This window comes from Trichechus manatus, unplaced genomic scaffold (assembly GCF_000243295.1).
Source record: "Trichechus manatus latirostris isolate Lorelei unplaced genomic scaffold, TriManLat1.0 scaffold00240, whole genome shotgun sequence".
In the NCBI taxonomy this organism is placed as follows: Eukaryota; Metazoa; Chordata; class Mammalia; order Sirenia; family Trichechidae; genus Trichechus; species Trichechus manatus.
The window spans coordinates 9550-27566 of NW_004444176.1; the positions used below are offsets into that span (position 1 = coordinate 9550).

The 18017-nt window shown below is 47.7% G+C and overlaps 1 protein-coding gene across 1 annotated transcript; it reads right to left on the reverse strand.

The window, feature by feature from the left end:
• Positions 1-4034: 4034 nt before the first annotated feature.
• LOC101358978 (pepsin F-like) lies at positions 4035-17556 on the reverse strand. Its single transcript, XM_004389307.3, has 9 exons — positions 17498-17556; positions 16059-16218; positions 14894-15011; positions 14684-14802; positions 11231-11430; positions 8732-8848; positions 6754-6898; positions 6564-6662; positions 4035-5022 (listed from the first exon to the last, which is right to left on the reverse strand). Exons 1-9 carry the CDS (start codon positions 17548-17550, stop codon positions 4873-4875), a joined length of 1161 nt encoding a protein of 386 aa, XP_004389364.1. The 5' UTR covers positions 17551-17556; the 3' UTR covers positions 4035-4872.
• Between the last annotated feature and the right edge of the window lie 461 nt (positions 17557-18017).

The following is an 18017-nucleotide window of genomic DNA, read 5'->3' on the forward strand; positions in this document are numbered from 1 at the left end:
TGCATTCACAAAGTTGTGCAGCCATCACCATTATCTCTTTCCAAAATTCTTCCATCACCTCAAATAGAAACTCTGTAACCATTCAGCCATATACCCCCATTTCCCGAACCCCAGACCCTGGTAACCTCGAATCCACTTTCTGTGTCTATGAATTTGCCTATTGCAGATATTTCATATAAGTGGCATCATACAATATTTGTCTTATTTCACTTAGGATAATGTTTTCAAGTTCATCCATGTTGTAGCATGTACCAGAATAATATTCCATTACTTTAATAGTTGGTAATATTCCATTATTCCATTGCATGTATATACCACATTTGGCTTATCTCTGCATCTGTTGATTGACACTGGTAACTTTTGGCTACCGTGAATAATGCTGCTATAAACACTGGTGTACAAGCATCTGTTTTCAAGTATTTTGGGTATCCCTAAACACTTAGGGGAAACCCTGGTGGCATTGTGGTTAAGTGCTGTGGCTGCTAACCAAAGGGTCGCCAGGTTGAATCCACTAGGCTCTCCTTGGAAACTCTGTGGGGCAGCTCTACTCTGTCCTATAGGGTCACTAAGAGTCAGAATCGACTCAATGACAACAGGTTTAGTTTTTCTTTTTTTTGTTATACTTAGAATTGCTGAGTATATAGTAATTCTAGAAGCCCTGGTGGTGCAGTGGTTAAGAGATTGGCTGCTAACCAAAAGGTCGGCAGTTCAAATGCACCAGCTGCTCCTTGAAAACTCTATAGGGCAGTTCTACTCTGTCCTATAGGGTCCCTATGAGTTGGAATTGATTAGACGGCAATGGGTTTTTTATGGTAATTCTATATTTAACGTTTTGAGGAATTGTCAAACTGTTTCCACTGTAGCTGCACCATTTAACGTTTCCACCAGCAATGTATGAAGTTCTAATTTCTTCACATTCTCATTAACGCTTGTTATTGTCTTTTTTTTTATAGCCATCCTAGGAGGTGTGAAGGGGTATCTCATTGTGACTTAGATCTGCGTTTCTCTAATGACTAATAATGTTGAGCATCTTTTCATGTTCTTATTAGCCATTTTATATCTTCTTGGGAGAAATGTCTATTCAAGCCCTTTGCCCATTTTTAAATTGGATTGTTTGTCTTTGTTGTTGAGTTGTAGGAGTTCTTTATATATTCTGGATCTTCAAACCTTATCATATATATGATTTTTAAATATTTTCTCCCATTCTGTGGTTTATCTTTTTACTCTCTTGATAGTGCGCTTTGACGCACAAGTTTTAAATTTTGATGATGTCCAATTGATCTATTTTTCTCTTTTGTTGCCGTGTTTTTGGTGTCATATTTAAGAAACCATTGCCAAATCTGAAGTCATGAAGATTTTCCCCTTTTTCTTCTAAGAGGTTTATAGTTTCAGCTCTTAAATTTAGGTCTTGATCCATTTCGAGTTCATTTTTTGTATATGGTGTAATGTAAGAGTCCCTGGGTAGTGCAAACGGTCAACCAGTTGGCTGCTAACCAAACAGTTGGAGGTTTGAGTACAGCCAGAGGCACCTTGGAAGAAAGGCCTGGAAATCTACTTCCAAAAGATCAGCCATTGTAAACCTTATGGAGCACAGTTCTACTCTGACACATATGGGCTTGCCATGAATTGGAATTGACTGAACAGCAACTGGTATGGTACTGGTATAAGAGTCCAACTTCATTCTTTTGCATGTGGATATCTAGCTTTCCCAGTACCATTTGTTGAAGAGACTATTCTTTCCCCATTCATTCCGTATCCTTTTGACACGTCCCAGCATTTTTTGGGCAATTTCCTTATTTTCTGGTGCAATAAGATACCCCAGGCTCACCTTGTTCTTTCCCTGTTCCAGTCCTGGAAGCAGCCATTTCTCCAAGGAGTTCTGGTTCATTTTAATGGGGAAAGGAGTATAGAATCCAAGCTCTGAGCTCTAGGTGTGCTCGTTCATACCACTACCTTTGATTCCGATTCAACACCACAGGCTTCTTACTTGTTTTTCCCCACTCGTATTTGTATCTTCCTTCTCCCTCAGTGAGAACCCTGGCTCCCAACAACATCAGTGTATTTGCTATTCTGTTCAACTCCACAATGAACACGTAATAGCTTCAGAATAACTACACCCACACCACTCTGTCAACGTGGAATTAGCAGGTCTAAACGTAATTTATGTGGCAGTGGTTTCATATTGCTAAATAATCCTCCAAGAAGATAGAACTAATGGGCAGGGCCACTAGCAAAGGGTAAGAACATACAAGGAGTGTGTGTGTGTGTGTGTGTGTGTGAGTGTGTGTGTGTGTGTGTGTGTGTGTGTGTCTGTCTGTCTGTCTGTCTGTCTGTCTGTCTGTAATAGCCTCCTCGGCCACCAGGTGTCAGCCTTTCACTGACACTCTGCTTGGGGTGACTTTTCTACAGGAAATAGATTGCTTCAGCAGGAACTCAGGCAACCCCAGCAAACGGTCCCCTCTCCATTGGCTATCTCTTTGTCTCTCTTAAAATAATGTTTCACTTTCCCCCGGATTTTAAAAGCAACCATTGAGGAAACTAAGGAAAGCAATATAAGAAGACGTACTGGATATAACCACTGTTAACCTTTGGTTGCAATTGTTTTCTGGTGTATGTGTATAATAGTAATAGCTACGCTACTATATATATACATATACAGATTAATTCATTCAGTCCCAATCATCTCCTTCCATGTGGGAGACTTGGGTTGGATTCCTGGTCAATGCATCTCATGCATTGGAAAACCTATGGAGTGCAGTTCTAGTCTGACGCACACAGGGTTGTCATGAGTCAGAGTTGCCTCCATGGCAACTGGTATTATGTGTCTAGAGCCAGACAGATCCAAGGAGACCTCTGTCATCTTTACGATGGCAACAACATTACCTGCTTTGCAGGGGTTATATGGAGACAATGAAATACCATATGTAAAGTCCCCAATAAGTCAATTGGAGCCATTATTTTTACTCATATTGGTGGATTCTGACCAAAAGAGACATTGCTTATGGATCCATGAAGACCTAGTAAAAGGGTTTTATAAATAAATAAACTGATCACTTGAGTCTCCATTAAGCCCAGTTTTTTATATTTATTGTTTGAGGTCCCTGGGAGGCGTAAACAGTTTGTGCTCAACTGATAGCTTAAAGGTTGGCAGTTCTAATACACCCAGTGGCACTGCAGAAGAAAAGTCCTGGTGATCTGCTTCCATAAAGATTACATTCAAGAAAACCTTATGGAGCAGTTCTACTTTGTAACACATGGGGTTGCCATGAGTCGGAATTGACTTGATGGCAACAAGCTTAATTTCTTTTTTTTTTGGTCCAAACTTCCCAAACCCTAGCTGTACCCCAAGAGGACACTCAGGGGAATTCATGGCATGTTCTGGAAGGATGAAGGCTTTGCCCACCCTGGGTCCTGCTTTATATGAGAGACTGCCTCCCCGAGACAGTCTTTGAAGCCATGGGAATGGCCATGCTGGGCATTTGAGGGATGGGGATGTCTCAGGGGTCCACATAGGTCTGCCACTCAAGCACAGAACTGGACGGGACACTGCAGGTACAGGTGGCAGAGAATGATGGCTGGAGTCCTTTGCTTGCCTTGTTGTTGCCGGCCAGGGTGGAGCCATCCCAGTTTGAAGGGCCTCACCCACAGCCCACCTTGAGCAGAAGGCCATTGTCAAAAGGTCCTTTGACGATGGTAAGAATAGATTCCATTTTTATTATTCTTTACCCTCTGCCTTAGTTACCTAGTGCTGCTGTAATAAAAGTACCACGGGTGGGTGGTTTTAAAGAACAAAAATTTATTGTCTCACAGTTTAGGAGGCTAGAAGTCAGAATTCGGGACACCATCTCTAGGGGAAGGCTCTCTGTGTCCACTGTGGGGGAAAATCTTCGTCTCAGCTTCTCTAGTGTTCTTCCTTGGTGTTCCTTGGAGATCTCCACGTGACATCTATCTTTCCCTCATTTGTGCTTGCTTTTCTCTGTGTCTAATCCGCTTTTTTTATATCTCAAAAGTTATCAGGTTTACCACACGCCCTACACTGATATGGCCTCATTAACATAACAAAGAAAACCCTATTCTCAAATAGGATTACATCCACAGGCATAGGAGTTAGAATTCCAACACATTTTTTGGGGGGTGGGGGCACAATTCATAACACCATCCCTCTGAAAGCGCAGCGTAGCAGACATCGGTTGAGAAACACTTTTACTTCCTGCGTCCACAGCCACCCCCTTCTTTGGGGAGGGGCCCTCCCCAGCTCCCGTTTTGTGATCTGTAGGAAACCGCCAATCACTTCCTGATCACACGGGCGGCCACCTGACCAAGTAGAGCCAATCATAGCACTCCATCCCACGGCCATGATGATTGGCCCAGAGATGGACACATGACCTGAGGTGGACCAATTACAGTCCTCGCCGGTAACCCGGTACTTTCTGAGCGTCTTGCCTTGTAGGTTAGAAGTCTTCGAATGTTCAACTTAGAGGCAGGCAAGGGGGTAAAGTCCTCCACCAAGAGTGGAGGCCTGAGAGAAGAAAGTTGTCAGGCAAAGAGGAGAGAAGGGAAGGAGTGAGCTCTATGGATCTGCCCTGGCTCCTTCAGCCACCCCAGTGTCCTTCAAATAAGCCCGGCTTTCCATTTAAGCTGATGGGCGTTGTGGTCTAGACTCCAGCTTGTAGAGTCCTGCCTCATTCTGAAGCACCTCCCCACCCAAACAGAAGCAATCGTTATCATTAGCATAATTAAAATAAAATATTCTCCACTGAGAATGGGGCTTTGTACAGCACTGAACACAGTTCAAATCGGCTCCCCTGGGCGGGCATCCCTCCCATGCATGTGTTTAGCGTGGGCCGGGTTGCTCCCTGGAGGAGACCAGATTCACGCTGCAGGCGCCAGGCCAATCCTGTTGTTTTCCCGATCGAAGACGGAGAAATACAGCCTCAGGAAGACGTCCCCCAGAATCCAGATCTCCCGGGATAAGTTACCGGGTGTCGCCAGGAAGTTGCTGTAGCAAATGCCTGTATGCTCCTGGAGAAGACAGAAATTCTCAGCTTCAGCCGAACGTGCCACTCAACCCCATTCAGGATCCAGTATTTCAGTCGCACAGTTTCCCAGTTTGATTTCCCTCCTTCTCTATGTGCCAAGTAGCTCTCTTCGGCAGGTGCGGAAGTGGGTGGCCCACGCAGGAACTGGCACCACTCATAGTACCCCTCACACTCTGCGGTTTCTTTCCTCCTGGCCCTTCTTCAGGCTATTCTACCTGCAGAAAATGCCTGTCCTTCTCCCCTTTACTTCCACTCATTCTTCAAGACCGAGCCCTAGTCACCCCTTCCAGGCAGGCTTCCTGGACTATGTCCGCCCTTCAAAGCCACGCGAGGCTGGGTGAAGTGACTTTCCTCGGTGCTCCCCTGTACCTGGTGCTTCCCGAGACTGCAGCCCTCATCACGCTGTATTGCCCCAGCCTGCCAACTTGTCTGCTTGGGGCGGCTGTGTTGTCCAACAACGTGGAATGGGGGCGGTGAAGGGGAGGGGGGTATCCTGCTGAAGCCCAGTCTAGAACCTACACTCCACTGAAGAGGCCTCCTCTGTGGGGCTGGGTGGCAGCAGCCCCATTTATTAAGCTTAAAAACAAACCAGTTGCCATGAGTCAATTCTGACTCATGGTGACTCTTTTGTGTTTCAGAATAGAACTGTGATCCGTAGGGTTTTCAATGGCTGTGATCTTTTGGAAGTAGATTGCCAGGCCTTTCTCTCGAGGTACCTCTGGGTGGCACCTCAAAAGACTGAATTGCCAATCTTTTGGTTAGTAGCTGAGCTCTTAACCCATCTGCACCTCCCAGAGACTCGTCAATTAAGGCTAGAATTGTTTAAATACCCTCTCTTCATCAAAGCGTTTGACCCCACCCAGATTGCTCTGAACACCCATGGGAAATTGACATTTATAAAGTGTCAATTATGTGCCAGGTACTGTGGGACCACTGTGCATCCTTTTTTGTGTCAACATCCTAACTGCCCTACAAAGGGAGAGGCCGTTACCACGTTTTACTGAGAAGGGAGCTGAGGCTTAGCAAGGTAAAGTTACTAGGGTGACCATATAATGTATCACCCAGACCAGGACAATTTTGAGATGGGAAGGGGGGCACTGTTAATAGTTATGGTGGGACAACATACCAGGACTGTCGCTGGTCAACTCTGTCTCTATTTCTTTGGCCCATTTCAGGGACTGCTACCGCTAACTTTCCAAGTTCATTCATCTGAGCTTCCTGGTTGAACTGGTGCTCTTTGGGGACTGTGTCCTTAGTGTCCCTTCCCCCCCCCCCATTATACCTAGCACTGTGCCTGGCATGTGATGACTGCTCAGCATTTATCTGCGGGTGATGAGTGTCCCAGACTGCCCCTTGCTATCAGGGTATTTGTTTTGTGGGAGGAGCCAGCCCAGCCAGGTGGGCCCAGCCATGCCTGCAATGGCATGGCTTGGCCTCCAGGGGGCCTCTTCCTCCCAGCCTTCGTCCAACAATTCTGGCAAGTTCCAGGATTTGAGGATCAGCCCCCAGGGCCCTGCCCCTCACCTGCCGAATGTAGGCACTGGCTGGCAATGGGTAGTCGACGCCATTGATGGTGATGATGATGTCAGGGAGCGTGTTAATGGCTTCACAGTCCATGATGTACTGTCAGAGAAAGAGAAAGGGAGAAGGTTGGCCCAGCTGACGTCTCCATGTGTGGACAGCCCCAGAATGACCCTTTGGAATGAGCCGGTACCTCGCCACCATAGGACTGCCTGGCATTGATAATCCTCTGGATGTTGAAGATAGGTTCAGGTGGTCCAGTCACCAAAGAGGTTCCAGTATCCAAAATGGCATGGCAGCCACTGTCACAGCCAATAACCGCTCCGTTCATGGAGATGCTGAGAGACGGGAGACAAAGCAGGCACTGGGATCACTTACAGCCCACCGGCTCCATGGCCCTCTCCCCTAGCTGTCTCCAGGACAGCCCTTCAGCTCATGCCTCCCTCTCTCTGTTTCCTGTTGTTCTGGTCACACTGACCTTCTCTGACCTTTCGGTTCTTGAATGAACCAAGCTCCTTTGTGCCTCTGGACCTTTGCACATGCTGATCTCCCTGCCTAGAAATGCCCCCAATCCTCTTTGTGTGGCTAACTTCTCCTCACTCTCCAGGTTCTTGCTTAAGAAGTCTTCCCCATACACTAGATCAGGCTCCTCTCCTGGTTGCCCCCATCATACCCATACTTGTTTCTAGCATGTATCAAAGTAAGGGATTATTGATGTGACCATTTCATGTACATCTTGCCCTGCTATGTGGTGAGGTCTGTAAGAGCAGATTATATCTGTGCCTCTCTCGAGTGCGTAGCACACAGCGGTTGCTGAACATGTTTGTTGAATGAATGAAGGAACGAACAAATGAGTGAGGGACAACCAGAGACCTGGGACCAGGGTCTGACCAACTACGGGGCCCACAGAGCCAAGATGGAGGTTCTCCTGGGCTGCAGTGCCCGATGCTCAGAGTGGAGGGAGGGGAGCCATGGTGTATTTTGGAAGAAGCTGTCTGCCCAGCAGCCTCCCAGCTACGTAGGGGTGGGGAGGGATTCAGGCCCTCTGGAAGCCAGTCAAGAAAAGCCAGAGGTACCCCAAGGGAAAGGTGAACTGCTATGGAAGCCTCCAAAGGACGCTTTTAGCTTTTGTCACGCGGAAACCGTCAATTATTGTCCCCATGTTCTCTGGCCACTCTTGGATTTCCAGGTCCCTAATTCTCTCTGTCATAGGCCCCCACCCCACTATGTGGGGTAGGGTGGGGTGTTCTTTTGAGTGATTTGCTTTCTGATCTTGTGAGTGAAGCGGACAGCTTTCCACTGCCGGGCATCTTCTCCCTAGGTTTGCCCAGGACTTTTCCTGTTTTCCAACTGAGAGTCCCTCGTGCTAAAGGGACTTTCATGTCCTCTCATAGTCCTGTTCTGACTGGTACAATTCTCTCTGGTCTCCTTTTAACCTACCGTTTAGGGTCCTCAGACCGTGCTTCTCGCCCCCATCCCCACGTCTGGGGCAGGCCTTTCCCACATGGGCATGTGCTTCTTTCCTGAAGAGATGTCAGCTCCCCCAGGCCTGCCGGCCTCCCTTTCCCCTTCTCTTCATGCTCCAAGACTCAGGCCTGACCTTGTCAGGAGGGATTACCAACCCACGGATGATGTGTGTGTGTATGCGTCTGTGTGTGTGACTGTGTGATTGTGTCTATGTGTGTATGCATATGTGTGTGCGTGTATGTATGTCTGTGTATGTGTATGCATGCATCTGTGTGTGTGTAATGGTGTGTGTCTGTATGTCTGTATCTCTGTGTGTGATTGTGTGTATCTGTATGTGTGTGATAGTGTGTTTGTATATGTGTGTGATTGTGTGTGTCTGTATATGTGTCTGTGTGCATCGGTGTGTGATTATGTGTCTGTATGTGTGTGTAACAGTGTGTGTCCGTATGTGTGTGTGTCTGTGTGATTGTGTGTAATGATGTGTGTCTGTGTGTGCGTCTGTATGTCTGTGTCAGTGATTGCATCTGTATGTGTGTGTTATAGTATGTCTGTATGTCTATGGCTGTGTGTGATTGTGTGTGTAAAGGTATGTGTCTGTGTGTGTGTGATTGTGTGTGTGTGAGTGTGTGCATCTGTGTGTGTCTGTATGTCTGAGTCTGTGTGGAGAGCCTCACTTGGGGCAGGAATCAGAGGGAGGCTCTTACCTGCTTACGGTAAACTGCCAGAAGAAGGGTCTGGTCACCGGCACCCAGTTAAGTTCTCCCTTGTAGTAGGCTGGGTCTACCCCACCGAACATCACCACACTGCTGTTCTTTTCCTCGCTGAAGGGGAAGAGGAAAGCTCATTGTGAGGGAAGAACAGTTTCCAAGTGCAACACACGCCAAGCACTGTTCTAGGAGCTTTGCTGATCGCTGCTCACTCCGTCCATACACTCCCACACCTATGGAGTAGGCCCTACTGTGACCCCACTTTATTTTATTGGGGAAATTGAGACAAGGAGGGGTTAGGTACCTGCCCAAGGTCAGTCACACGTCTAAAGAGAGATGAAGCTGAGATGTGAACCTGGCCGCCTGCCTTCAGATCTGGACTCAAACACCCCACTCCTCTGAAGAGGGCTAGGCCCTGCCAGGAACCAGGGTGGAACCTCAGAGGTCACAGGGCCCGCAGGGGCAGACCTTCACCTTGTCTGGCCTGTCATCCTTCAGAAAAAGTAACCGAGGTCTGAGGGGGCTGAAGGGTTAAGATCCCGTCCTTCAGGCTCCCCCAGGGCCTGCTCATGTACCCGTGACCTGATCGATTGCAAGGGCTCCACACTTGCCCTGCACTTGAAGTTCTTAGTTCTTTTTGAACTATGGTCCCATGTTTCCATTTGGCACTGGGCCCTGCAAAGGATGCGGTCGGTCCTGTGCTCATGGTAACATCCTAGGGAGGGAGGCAACATCCCCACTTGTCCTTCTCCTTCCACATCCTGTCGGCTCTTCCTTCAAAATAGAGCCTGATTCCTTCTCCCTCGCCCCATCCTGGTCCAAGCTGCCACCATCTCTCTCCTGAACTCCTGCTGCAGCCCCTTCGCTGGCCTCCCTGCCTCCGCTCTGTGCCCAATCAGACATTCTCCAGCAAGCATGGAGTACTCGGGTGAGCTTCTGAAAACATAAACCAGATGTCTCTTCCTGGGTTACCCCCTCCCAGACAACAAAGGCCAAGGGTGGCTTTGCCCTGCCTCCCTCCCCAACCCCATCCCCTGCGTGCTCCGGCCCCAGTGGCCCCCTTGCTGCATGACACCCCAGGTTTTTCCTCCTTTGGCCTTTGCCCTTGCTCTTCCCTCCACCTTGAACTTCGTTTCTCAGGCCTGACTCTTTCCCATCACGGAGCTCTCAGCTCTGAAACCACATCCTCAGAGAGGCTGTGGCTGCCCACCTAAACCACACCCTGCTCTCTGTCTCTTCTCGGACCCTGTTTACTTGCTCTCACAGAACCACTGACTGTCCAGAAGCATCTTTCATTTATTTATTACATATTTCTTGTCTGCCTTCTCTCTCCCTTCTCGACCTCCTTCACATGTACAGAGCACATACTAGGTGCCCGCTCAGTACATCTTTGTTGAATAAGTCCCCCCCCCGTGATTGGGTGCATTTATTCCTGAGGCTTAACCCATTGCCCTCTAGTCGATTCTGACTCACAGCAACCCTATAGGACAGAGTAGAACTGCCCCCATAGGGTTTCCAAGGAGCGGCTGGTGGATCCAACCTGCTGACGTTTAGAGCTGAGCTCTAAACCACTACACTACCAGGGCTCCTGAGGCTTAGAGAAGTTAAATAATTGAAATTCATGCTATGGAGCTAGGATTTGAACTCAGGTCCCCTCCTGAGCCCACAGCCTTAACCACCACACTCTCCTGCCTCCTACATGGATCTGTGGGCTCAATCACTGCCTTTGGCAAGACGACACAGCCCATCAACAGGGCCCTCTTCTTATCTGTGCTTCTCCCTACTCCTCTGCCCCTCACCAGACCCTCAGCAGCCAGGGGACTTCAGCTTTTCCTGCTACCCAAGCCCAGTGGGGGAGAGTCCCGAGGGCTGAGTTCGAGTCCTGCCACTCCCAGTACCAGACTGAGCCATCTTGTGCAAGCCCTTTTCTAAGCCTCAGTTTCCCCATCTGTTGAATGAAGGGCTTGGGGACAACAGGGATCAGCAAACTTTTCCTGGAAAGGGCCAGACAGTCAATATTTTAGGTTGTGCGGGCTATATGATGTCTATGGCAACTAGTCAGCTTTGCTGTTGTAGCACAAAAGCAGCCACAGATAATATGTGAATGAAGGAACATGGCTGTGTTCCAGTGAAACTTCATATACAAAAAAAGGTACCAGGCTGGATTTGGCCTATGGACCATAGTTTGCCAACGCCTGGACTAGACTATCTCTAAAGAAACTTCTGGATCAGATAGCTGCTCTATGACTTTTCATACAACCACATTGGAGAAAGGGCTCGTCTAGCCCAGACTCAGGAGTCCCTGAGCGGTGCATAAGGTTAACATGCTCGGCTGCATCTGAAAGCTTAGAGGTTTGAGTCCACCCAGAGGCACCTTGGAAGAAAGGCCTGGTGACCAAGTTCTGAAAAATTAACCATTGAAAACCCTGTGGGGCACAGTTCTACCCAGAATCAACTCGATGGCAACTGTTTTTTTCTGTTTTTGCCCACACTTACTTGGTCAAGTAGAAGGCAAAGAGACCCTGAGAAACGAGGCCTTGTCTCCACAGGTTGTCAAAGAAGGGGGTTGTCCCTCTGATGCCGAGAGTGGGGTAGGCCAATCCCAGAATGCCATCGAAGGGCACGGAGTCCATGAATTGGCCAGGCTCCTGGATGCTCAGGCCAAACTCCTGGACCACTTCGGGAAGCCCCGTGACCTGTGGAAGAGGACGGTGTTTCTGTGTAAAGCCTTGGGAGGTGGGGTTGGGGCTGGCTTGGGTGGAAGTGGGTGAGAGACACTCCTAGCACCACAGAGAGGAAATGACGTTTGGCTCTGCCACAGGCTGCCCCTCAGACAATCATAACAAGCAGTAATAGCGTGTGGGTTCCGTTCGTGCAGTGCTGTGGATTTTCCCCAACACCTGCAACTCCCTCGTGTCATTTGAAGTTAGCCAAGCTCGTTTTTAACAGGTGGCGGAACTGAGACTCGGAATGTGGCTAAATGGATCCCACTGGAGAACAAAATGCATAGAGAGTAGGATGTTCTTCCTTTTGGCATCTCTGCCATCCGATGACAGAAACGGACTGGATTCATGGGAAACTCCAAAGGTTGTACTTTCAGCATCAGCCCGGGGAGACAGTAGCCCATTAATACTATGTAACCGCCATGTTTCTTGTGTCAATTCTGCCTGGGAATCACTCCTTTGGATGGATGTGTGTTTGTATGTGTGTGTGGTGTATGTATGGTGGGCTTTCAGGAGGCCGTGAACCCCTGAAAATATGTATAAATGTGTGTGCGTGTGTGTGTGCGTGTGTACATTCTTGGGCACTTTTGTGGGGAGGTGTGCCCATCATTTTTATTAGATTCTCAAATGCACCTCTGGCCCCTTTTATGGATTAAATGGTGTCCTCCCCAACCCCTTGGTTTGGAAATAGGGCTTGTCTTTGGTAATGTTAATGAGGTCATATCAGTGTAGGGAGGATCCTAAACCAAGGACCTCTGGGAGCTACCTGCAAGAAAGGAATCCTCCTGAACTGTGAGGAAATAAATTTCTGTTCTTTAAAGCCACCCACTTGTCATATTTGTGTTACGGCAGCACTAGGTAACTAAGATGCTCCAAAAGTAAGAACCCATTTATGAGGGCCCTCCGCATCTGGGGCCCCTGCTTTCCTTGCCCAGGTGCAGGGGCCCCAGAGGTCCCAGCCCAATTCTGCCCTCTCCTAAAAATACCCCATACCTGCCTGCATCCTGATTCACACCCCAGCTCTGCCTCTCACTTGCTGTGTGACGTGGTGCAGGGCACTCACCCTCTCTGTACCTCAGCTCCCTCATCTGTAAAATGGAGATAATAATAGTGCCTGCCATTGGGATTGTTGTGAAGATTAAACAACTTAATATCAGTAAAGCACTTGGTACAGAGTAAGAGTATAAACGTGGATGATGTTTGCAGAAATGGAAAAGCCAACCCTCTGCTTTATGTAGAAAGGCAAGGGACCCCAAATAGCTAAAGCAATCTTGATGCAGAAGAATAAGGTAGGAGGACTCACACTTCTTGATTTCAAAACACATTATAAATCTACAGTAAATAAAACAGCTTGGTGCTGGTATAGTAATAGACATATAGACCTGTGGAATAGAATGGAAAGCTGGAAATAAATCCAGTTGCTCTATGGTCAACTGATTTTTGACAAGGGTGCTAAGTTCATTCAGTGGGGAAGGAAGAGTCTCTTCAATAAAAGGTGCTGGGAAAACTGGATTTCCACATGCAGAAGAATTAATCAGGTTCCAGGCCTCACAGCATACACAAAAACCAATTCAAAATGGACCAGGGATCTAAATATGAAAACTAAAACCATAAAATTCTTAGAAGAAAATGTAGGGACAAGGCTGTGGGACTTAGTGTTTAGCAATAGATTATCAGAGACAATAATAAAAGCTTGAGCAGCAAAAGACAAAATAGATGAGACCTCACAAAAATTAAACACCTTTGTGCATCAAAGGACTTTATCAACAAAATCAAAAGACAAGCTACAGACCAGGAGAAAATTTTTGGAAACCATACATCAGCTAACCAGAAAACCAAACCCATTGGCGTCTAGTCAATTCCGACTCATAGCGACCCTATGGGACAGAGTAGAACTGCCCCATAGGGTTTCCAAGCAATGACTGGTGGATTCAAACTGCCAACCTTTTGGTTAGCAGCCGTAGCTCTCAACCACTGTGCCACTAGAGCTCCATATATCAGCTAAGAGCCTGCTATCCAGTATATATATATATAAAACTTCTACAACTGAACAACAAAAAGACAACGACCCAATCAAAAAAATGGGCGAAAGACTTGAACAGACAGTTCACCAAAGAGGATACTCAAATGACCAACAAGCATGTGAAAAGTTGCTTAACATCTTTAGCCATTGTTGTTGTCATTGTTAAGTGCCCTTGAATCCATTCCAACTCAAAGCGACAATGTAGGCAGATGCGAGTCCAAACCACACTGAGCTATCACCTCACCCCCATTCAAATAGTAACGATCAAAAACAAGCATTGCCCGAAGTTGTGGAGAAACTGGAACCTCAGCTATTGCTAATGGGAATGTAAAATGATGCAGCCACGTGGAAAACTGTTTGGCTGTTCTTCAAAAAATTGAATATATATAGAATTACCATGTGACCCAGCAACTCCAATCCAATGTCCATTACAGCACTTTTTACAATAGCCAAAAGGTGGAAACAACTGAATGGTCTATCAACAGGTGAATGGAGAAATGAAATATGGTATATATACTCACAGTGGAGTAGTTTGCAGCCCTAAAGAGAAAGGAAGTCCCTATGTATGCATGCCACAACATGAATGAACCTTGACAACGCCATGCGGAGTGAAATAAGTCAGTCACAAAAGAACAAATGCTGTACCATCTCACTTATATGAAATAAGCAAATAAATAGAAGCCAAAGATTCTTAATGGTTACGTGAGGTGGGAGGAAGGGGGAAAGGGTGAGTTTCTGTTTGGGGGGCATTGAGTTTTCGTTAGCGGTGGTGGAACATGTTGGAAAAGGACAGCGTTAATAGTGGTCTAACATGAGAAATGTCGTCAATGTCATTGAATTGTAAATGTGGAAGCTGTGTTGATGAATGCCTTGGTGTGTATATTTTCACTACAATTGAAAAAACAAAAAAAGAAAGCGGGTTATGTTTACCCATCTCTCTCCATGCTCCTGGCAAAAATCGGCCTTGTGCCAACTGTAGGGAAAGGAGTTTCGAATCCACTGCCCCCAAGGACCACCAGCCTGGCGGTCCTACATTCTGGGTTAGGCCTCTGGAGACATTTTCAGGTCAGCAGGGCACTACCCCTCAGGGACACATCCCCACGGGGCAGGAAAGACGGGCGCTCCCAGGGAAGCCAGGTCTCACTGTGTCAGCAGCTGGCTCCCAGGGCCGCCTCTGCTTCAGCCTCTGGTTTTCTGTGTTACCTTCACAGTGTCGCTGGCGAGAAATCCCTTCATACTTCCGGTGCCGTAGGAAAGGGAGAGAGGCTGGCCCAAGAATTGGAAGGTGGAGGACCGCAGAGGGTTGAAGACATTGTGGTGGGCTGAGGACACAAGGGTTGGCATCAGTTAGGGCTGCCAAGGATGAAGGAGGGGGCGGGGGGCACGCGGTGGGAACAGAGACAGGTCACTCACCACAGGCGGGGCTGTAGCAGTAGATCGAGGGCACCCACAAGTCAGTAGAGCCAGTGTCAAAGATGACTTTGAACTCCTGAGGGGGCGTTCCGATGCTGATGGTGCCCATGTACGCCAGCTGCCCAGGTGGGGAGGGCAGTTAGGGCAGGTCTGGCAGCCCCTGATTCCCAGGGGTAGCTGCCTGCTTTAGGGTGGCCCCTGTCCTGACCTCACTTTCCAACTGCCCCACCTCTTGGCCTCTGCTTAAGCCACTGCCTTCATTTTAAAAGCTCTCTAGTCTCCCCTGCAACTCTTCAAGTCCTCCTCCTCCAGGTAGCCCTCCTAGGTCATATCCTAGGCCCCTACCCTCTTTCTTTCTTCTAAACTCAAAGCATGTAATGTCAATACCACACAGTTGGCCCTTTTACTTGACATTTATTAACTCTTTGCCTGTCTCTCTGGCTGGGCTATAAGCTCTTGAGAAAGATGCTGTTGTCGTTGTGTGCTGTCGAGTCGATTCAGACTCATGGCAACCCTATACGTTAGAGTAGAACTGCCCTATAGGGTTTTCTAGGCTATAATCTTTACTGGAGCAGATCACCAGGCCTTTTCTCCCTTGGAGCCACTGGTCAGTTCGAGTTGCCAACCTTTCGGTTAGCAGCTGAGTGCTTAAGCATTGGGTCACCAGGGTCCTTGTAAAAGACACTGGGCCTTTGTCATCATAATGTCATCATAACCATAATGCTAGTTTATTATAGCGTCGCTCCCCATGGGGCTCAGTAACTTTTTATGGATGTGATTCTTGGGCTGAAAAGACTGAGCTTCCCCTACCTAGGACATCAAACTTGATCTGCAGTTGGCTTTGCTGTCATTTTATCAGACTCTGCTCACCCTTGGATGTGGTTCCCTCAGCTCAGAGATTCTTTTAATTCGGAAAGAACAAAGGCCCTCAAACCAAGCTTCGTGGCTCACAGGTGCCCAGTGATATGTCACTGGCACAGAAATGAATGATTAGCCACCAGCTGGTCACCACAGACCAGCAATGAGGGTAGGACGTCTTCTCTACTGGGAAGAGGGCTGCAGGGGTCCCTGCCAGAGCATCCTGGGCCCCACCCCTAGATGAATCTCAATACTTGACAGGAGCCCTAGGGGGTGCTCTGGAGCACTGCCTTCCCACCACACTCACATCCAGGTAGTTCCTCAGAGGTTCATAAGACACTTCCATCATCTGCAGTCTGCCCAGATACTTAGAGATTAAGTTGTAAGGACTCTTCTCCAGGAAATCTTTCAGCAGGTCTTTCTCCCTGAGCCTCTCTCGCAATGGTTGGATCTTTTGCAAAGGGATCCTTTAACAGAAAACAGGGCAGAGATAGCAATCAGATGCTGCACCCCCCATCGGAATTGCATTTTTGTGAGCTTTTTCTCAGGATCAAGATAAGCCACCCAGCGCAATGGAAAGATCAGAGTAATGCACCTAGGTTTGATCCCGGGTTCTGTTGTACAGTCACGGGCAAGTCATGGCCAAGTTTCCCTGTCTGTAAAAAGGCAGGATAGTAATACTGCCCTCATATAGAATGTTTGGAGTATTTTAATTGAGGTGAAGGATACAGTACTCCTGACATACAGTAGATCTCAGTAATGACAGCCATTACTATTGCTACTGTCATCTCCAAGCAGCCCTAAGGAGGGAGACAGAGCAGGGTCATAATCGTCTTTTTACAGCAGAGGAATCTGAGTGCAGAGAGTTTGGGGTTCGGCTGCAGTCACACCGCTTGTTAGTGGCAAAACTGAACCTAGAAGCAGATCTCCTGATCTCTTTCCAGGGTTCAACCAGAAAAAAGGGGTGAGAGAGGAAGCCAAGAAATGAGAAACCTCAGGGGCGTTGAAATGGGGAGTAAACTAGGGAAATGAAGAGGGTAGAGAAAAGAGAGAGGAGAGAGAGAGACAGACAGAGAGAGAAAGTAAAAACAGAGAAATGAGGAGTCCCGCATAGACCAAACAAACAAGCAAACAAACCAGACCAAACGAGTTGCTGTCAAGTCAATTGCGACTTATGGTGACCCCATCTGTGCAGAGTAGAACTGCTTCATAGGGTTTTCAAGGCCGTGACCTTTCGGAAGCAGATTGCCAGGCTATTCTTCTGAGGCGTCTCTGGGTGGATTCAAAGCTCCAACCTTTGGGTTAGTAGTGGAGCGCTTAACCATTTGTGCCACCCAGGGATATCCAAAGAGAGACATAGAGAGAGCAGAGGTGGAGACCCAGAGACACATACACGCAGAAACAGAGAGAGAGCAGAGAGAAGCCCTAGAAGCAAAGGTGGGAGAAGCACTGTTCCTAGACAGGCCCATGCCTGCCGTTGCACAGGTTATGCACTGAACAATTCCAGGGAGCGTTGTCCACATCGCCCATGACTGTGACCGGTGCCCTGGATTATGCAGCCCTATAGGCCTGCCCCAAGACCCTTGAGCCTCGCTGTGCACATGGCTACTCATCAATAACTGGAGGCTTTTTAAGATGCCCAAGAAATGATTACATTTCCTTCTGCACACCTAGATGTGGTGGAAGAATAAGAAAAAGAGGCCAGAAAGAGAGCTCATGTCATGAGCATGCAGTCCCCGTACTTACGTGATTAAGGACTCCGAGAGGGCCACCAACCCAAGGACCAAAATCCACTTCATGTTTCCTTCCTGGAGCCAAAGCACTCAGGAAAGAGTGAGGTCTAAATGGTGGTGGCTCTTGGAAGCTACTCCCTGTATATACTGTCACCTGTCCCAATTCTCCCCTCGAGGGCTTCGAATGGGACTTGATAAGAAATGCAAGCCATAAAAAAAAAAAAAAGCAAACCAGAAGACTCATAAAATTCTGAGGATACAGAGATTTCAACTGTAATTTCTTCCTTCGGGCTTGGCTGGAAAAAAAACAAAAAAAGCCACGTGGTCTAGCAAAGAGTGGGAAGACTATGGCTATCTTGGAGATAAAAGCACAGCCAAAACTGTGATAAAAAATAAGGGTCAGACACAAAATAAGGGTTTGACATTTACAATCTCATGCAGTCTTCCCCGTGCCCTTGGAAGGTATGCATTGCTTTCCTCATTTAGAGGGGAAAGATCAAATTGCTGAGTGAAGACCTCGTGGGGCAACCCAT

Excerpts from the sequence above, each read along its gene's own strand:
- LOC101358978 (XM_004389307.3), bottom strand. The coding sequence starts at position 17,550 with ATGAAGTGGATTTTGGTCCTTGGGTTGGTGGCCCTCTCGGAGTCCTTA. Across the intron at positions 14,803-14,893 it reads CTGCTACAGCCCCGCCTGTG|CCCACCACAATGTCTTCAAC; the intron begins GTGAGTGACCTG and ends TTGTGTCCTCAG. Across the intron at positions 6,899-8,731 it reads TGGCAGTTTACCGTAAGCAG|CATCTCCATGAACGGAGCGG; the intron begins GTAAGAGCCTCC and ends CCCGTCTCTCAG.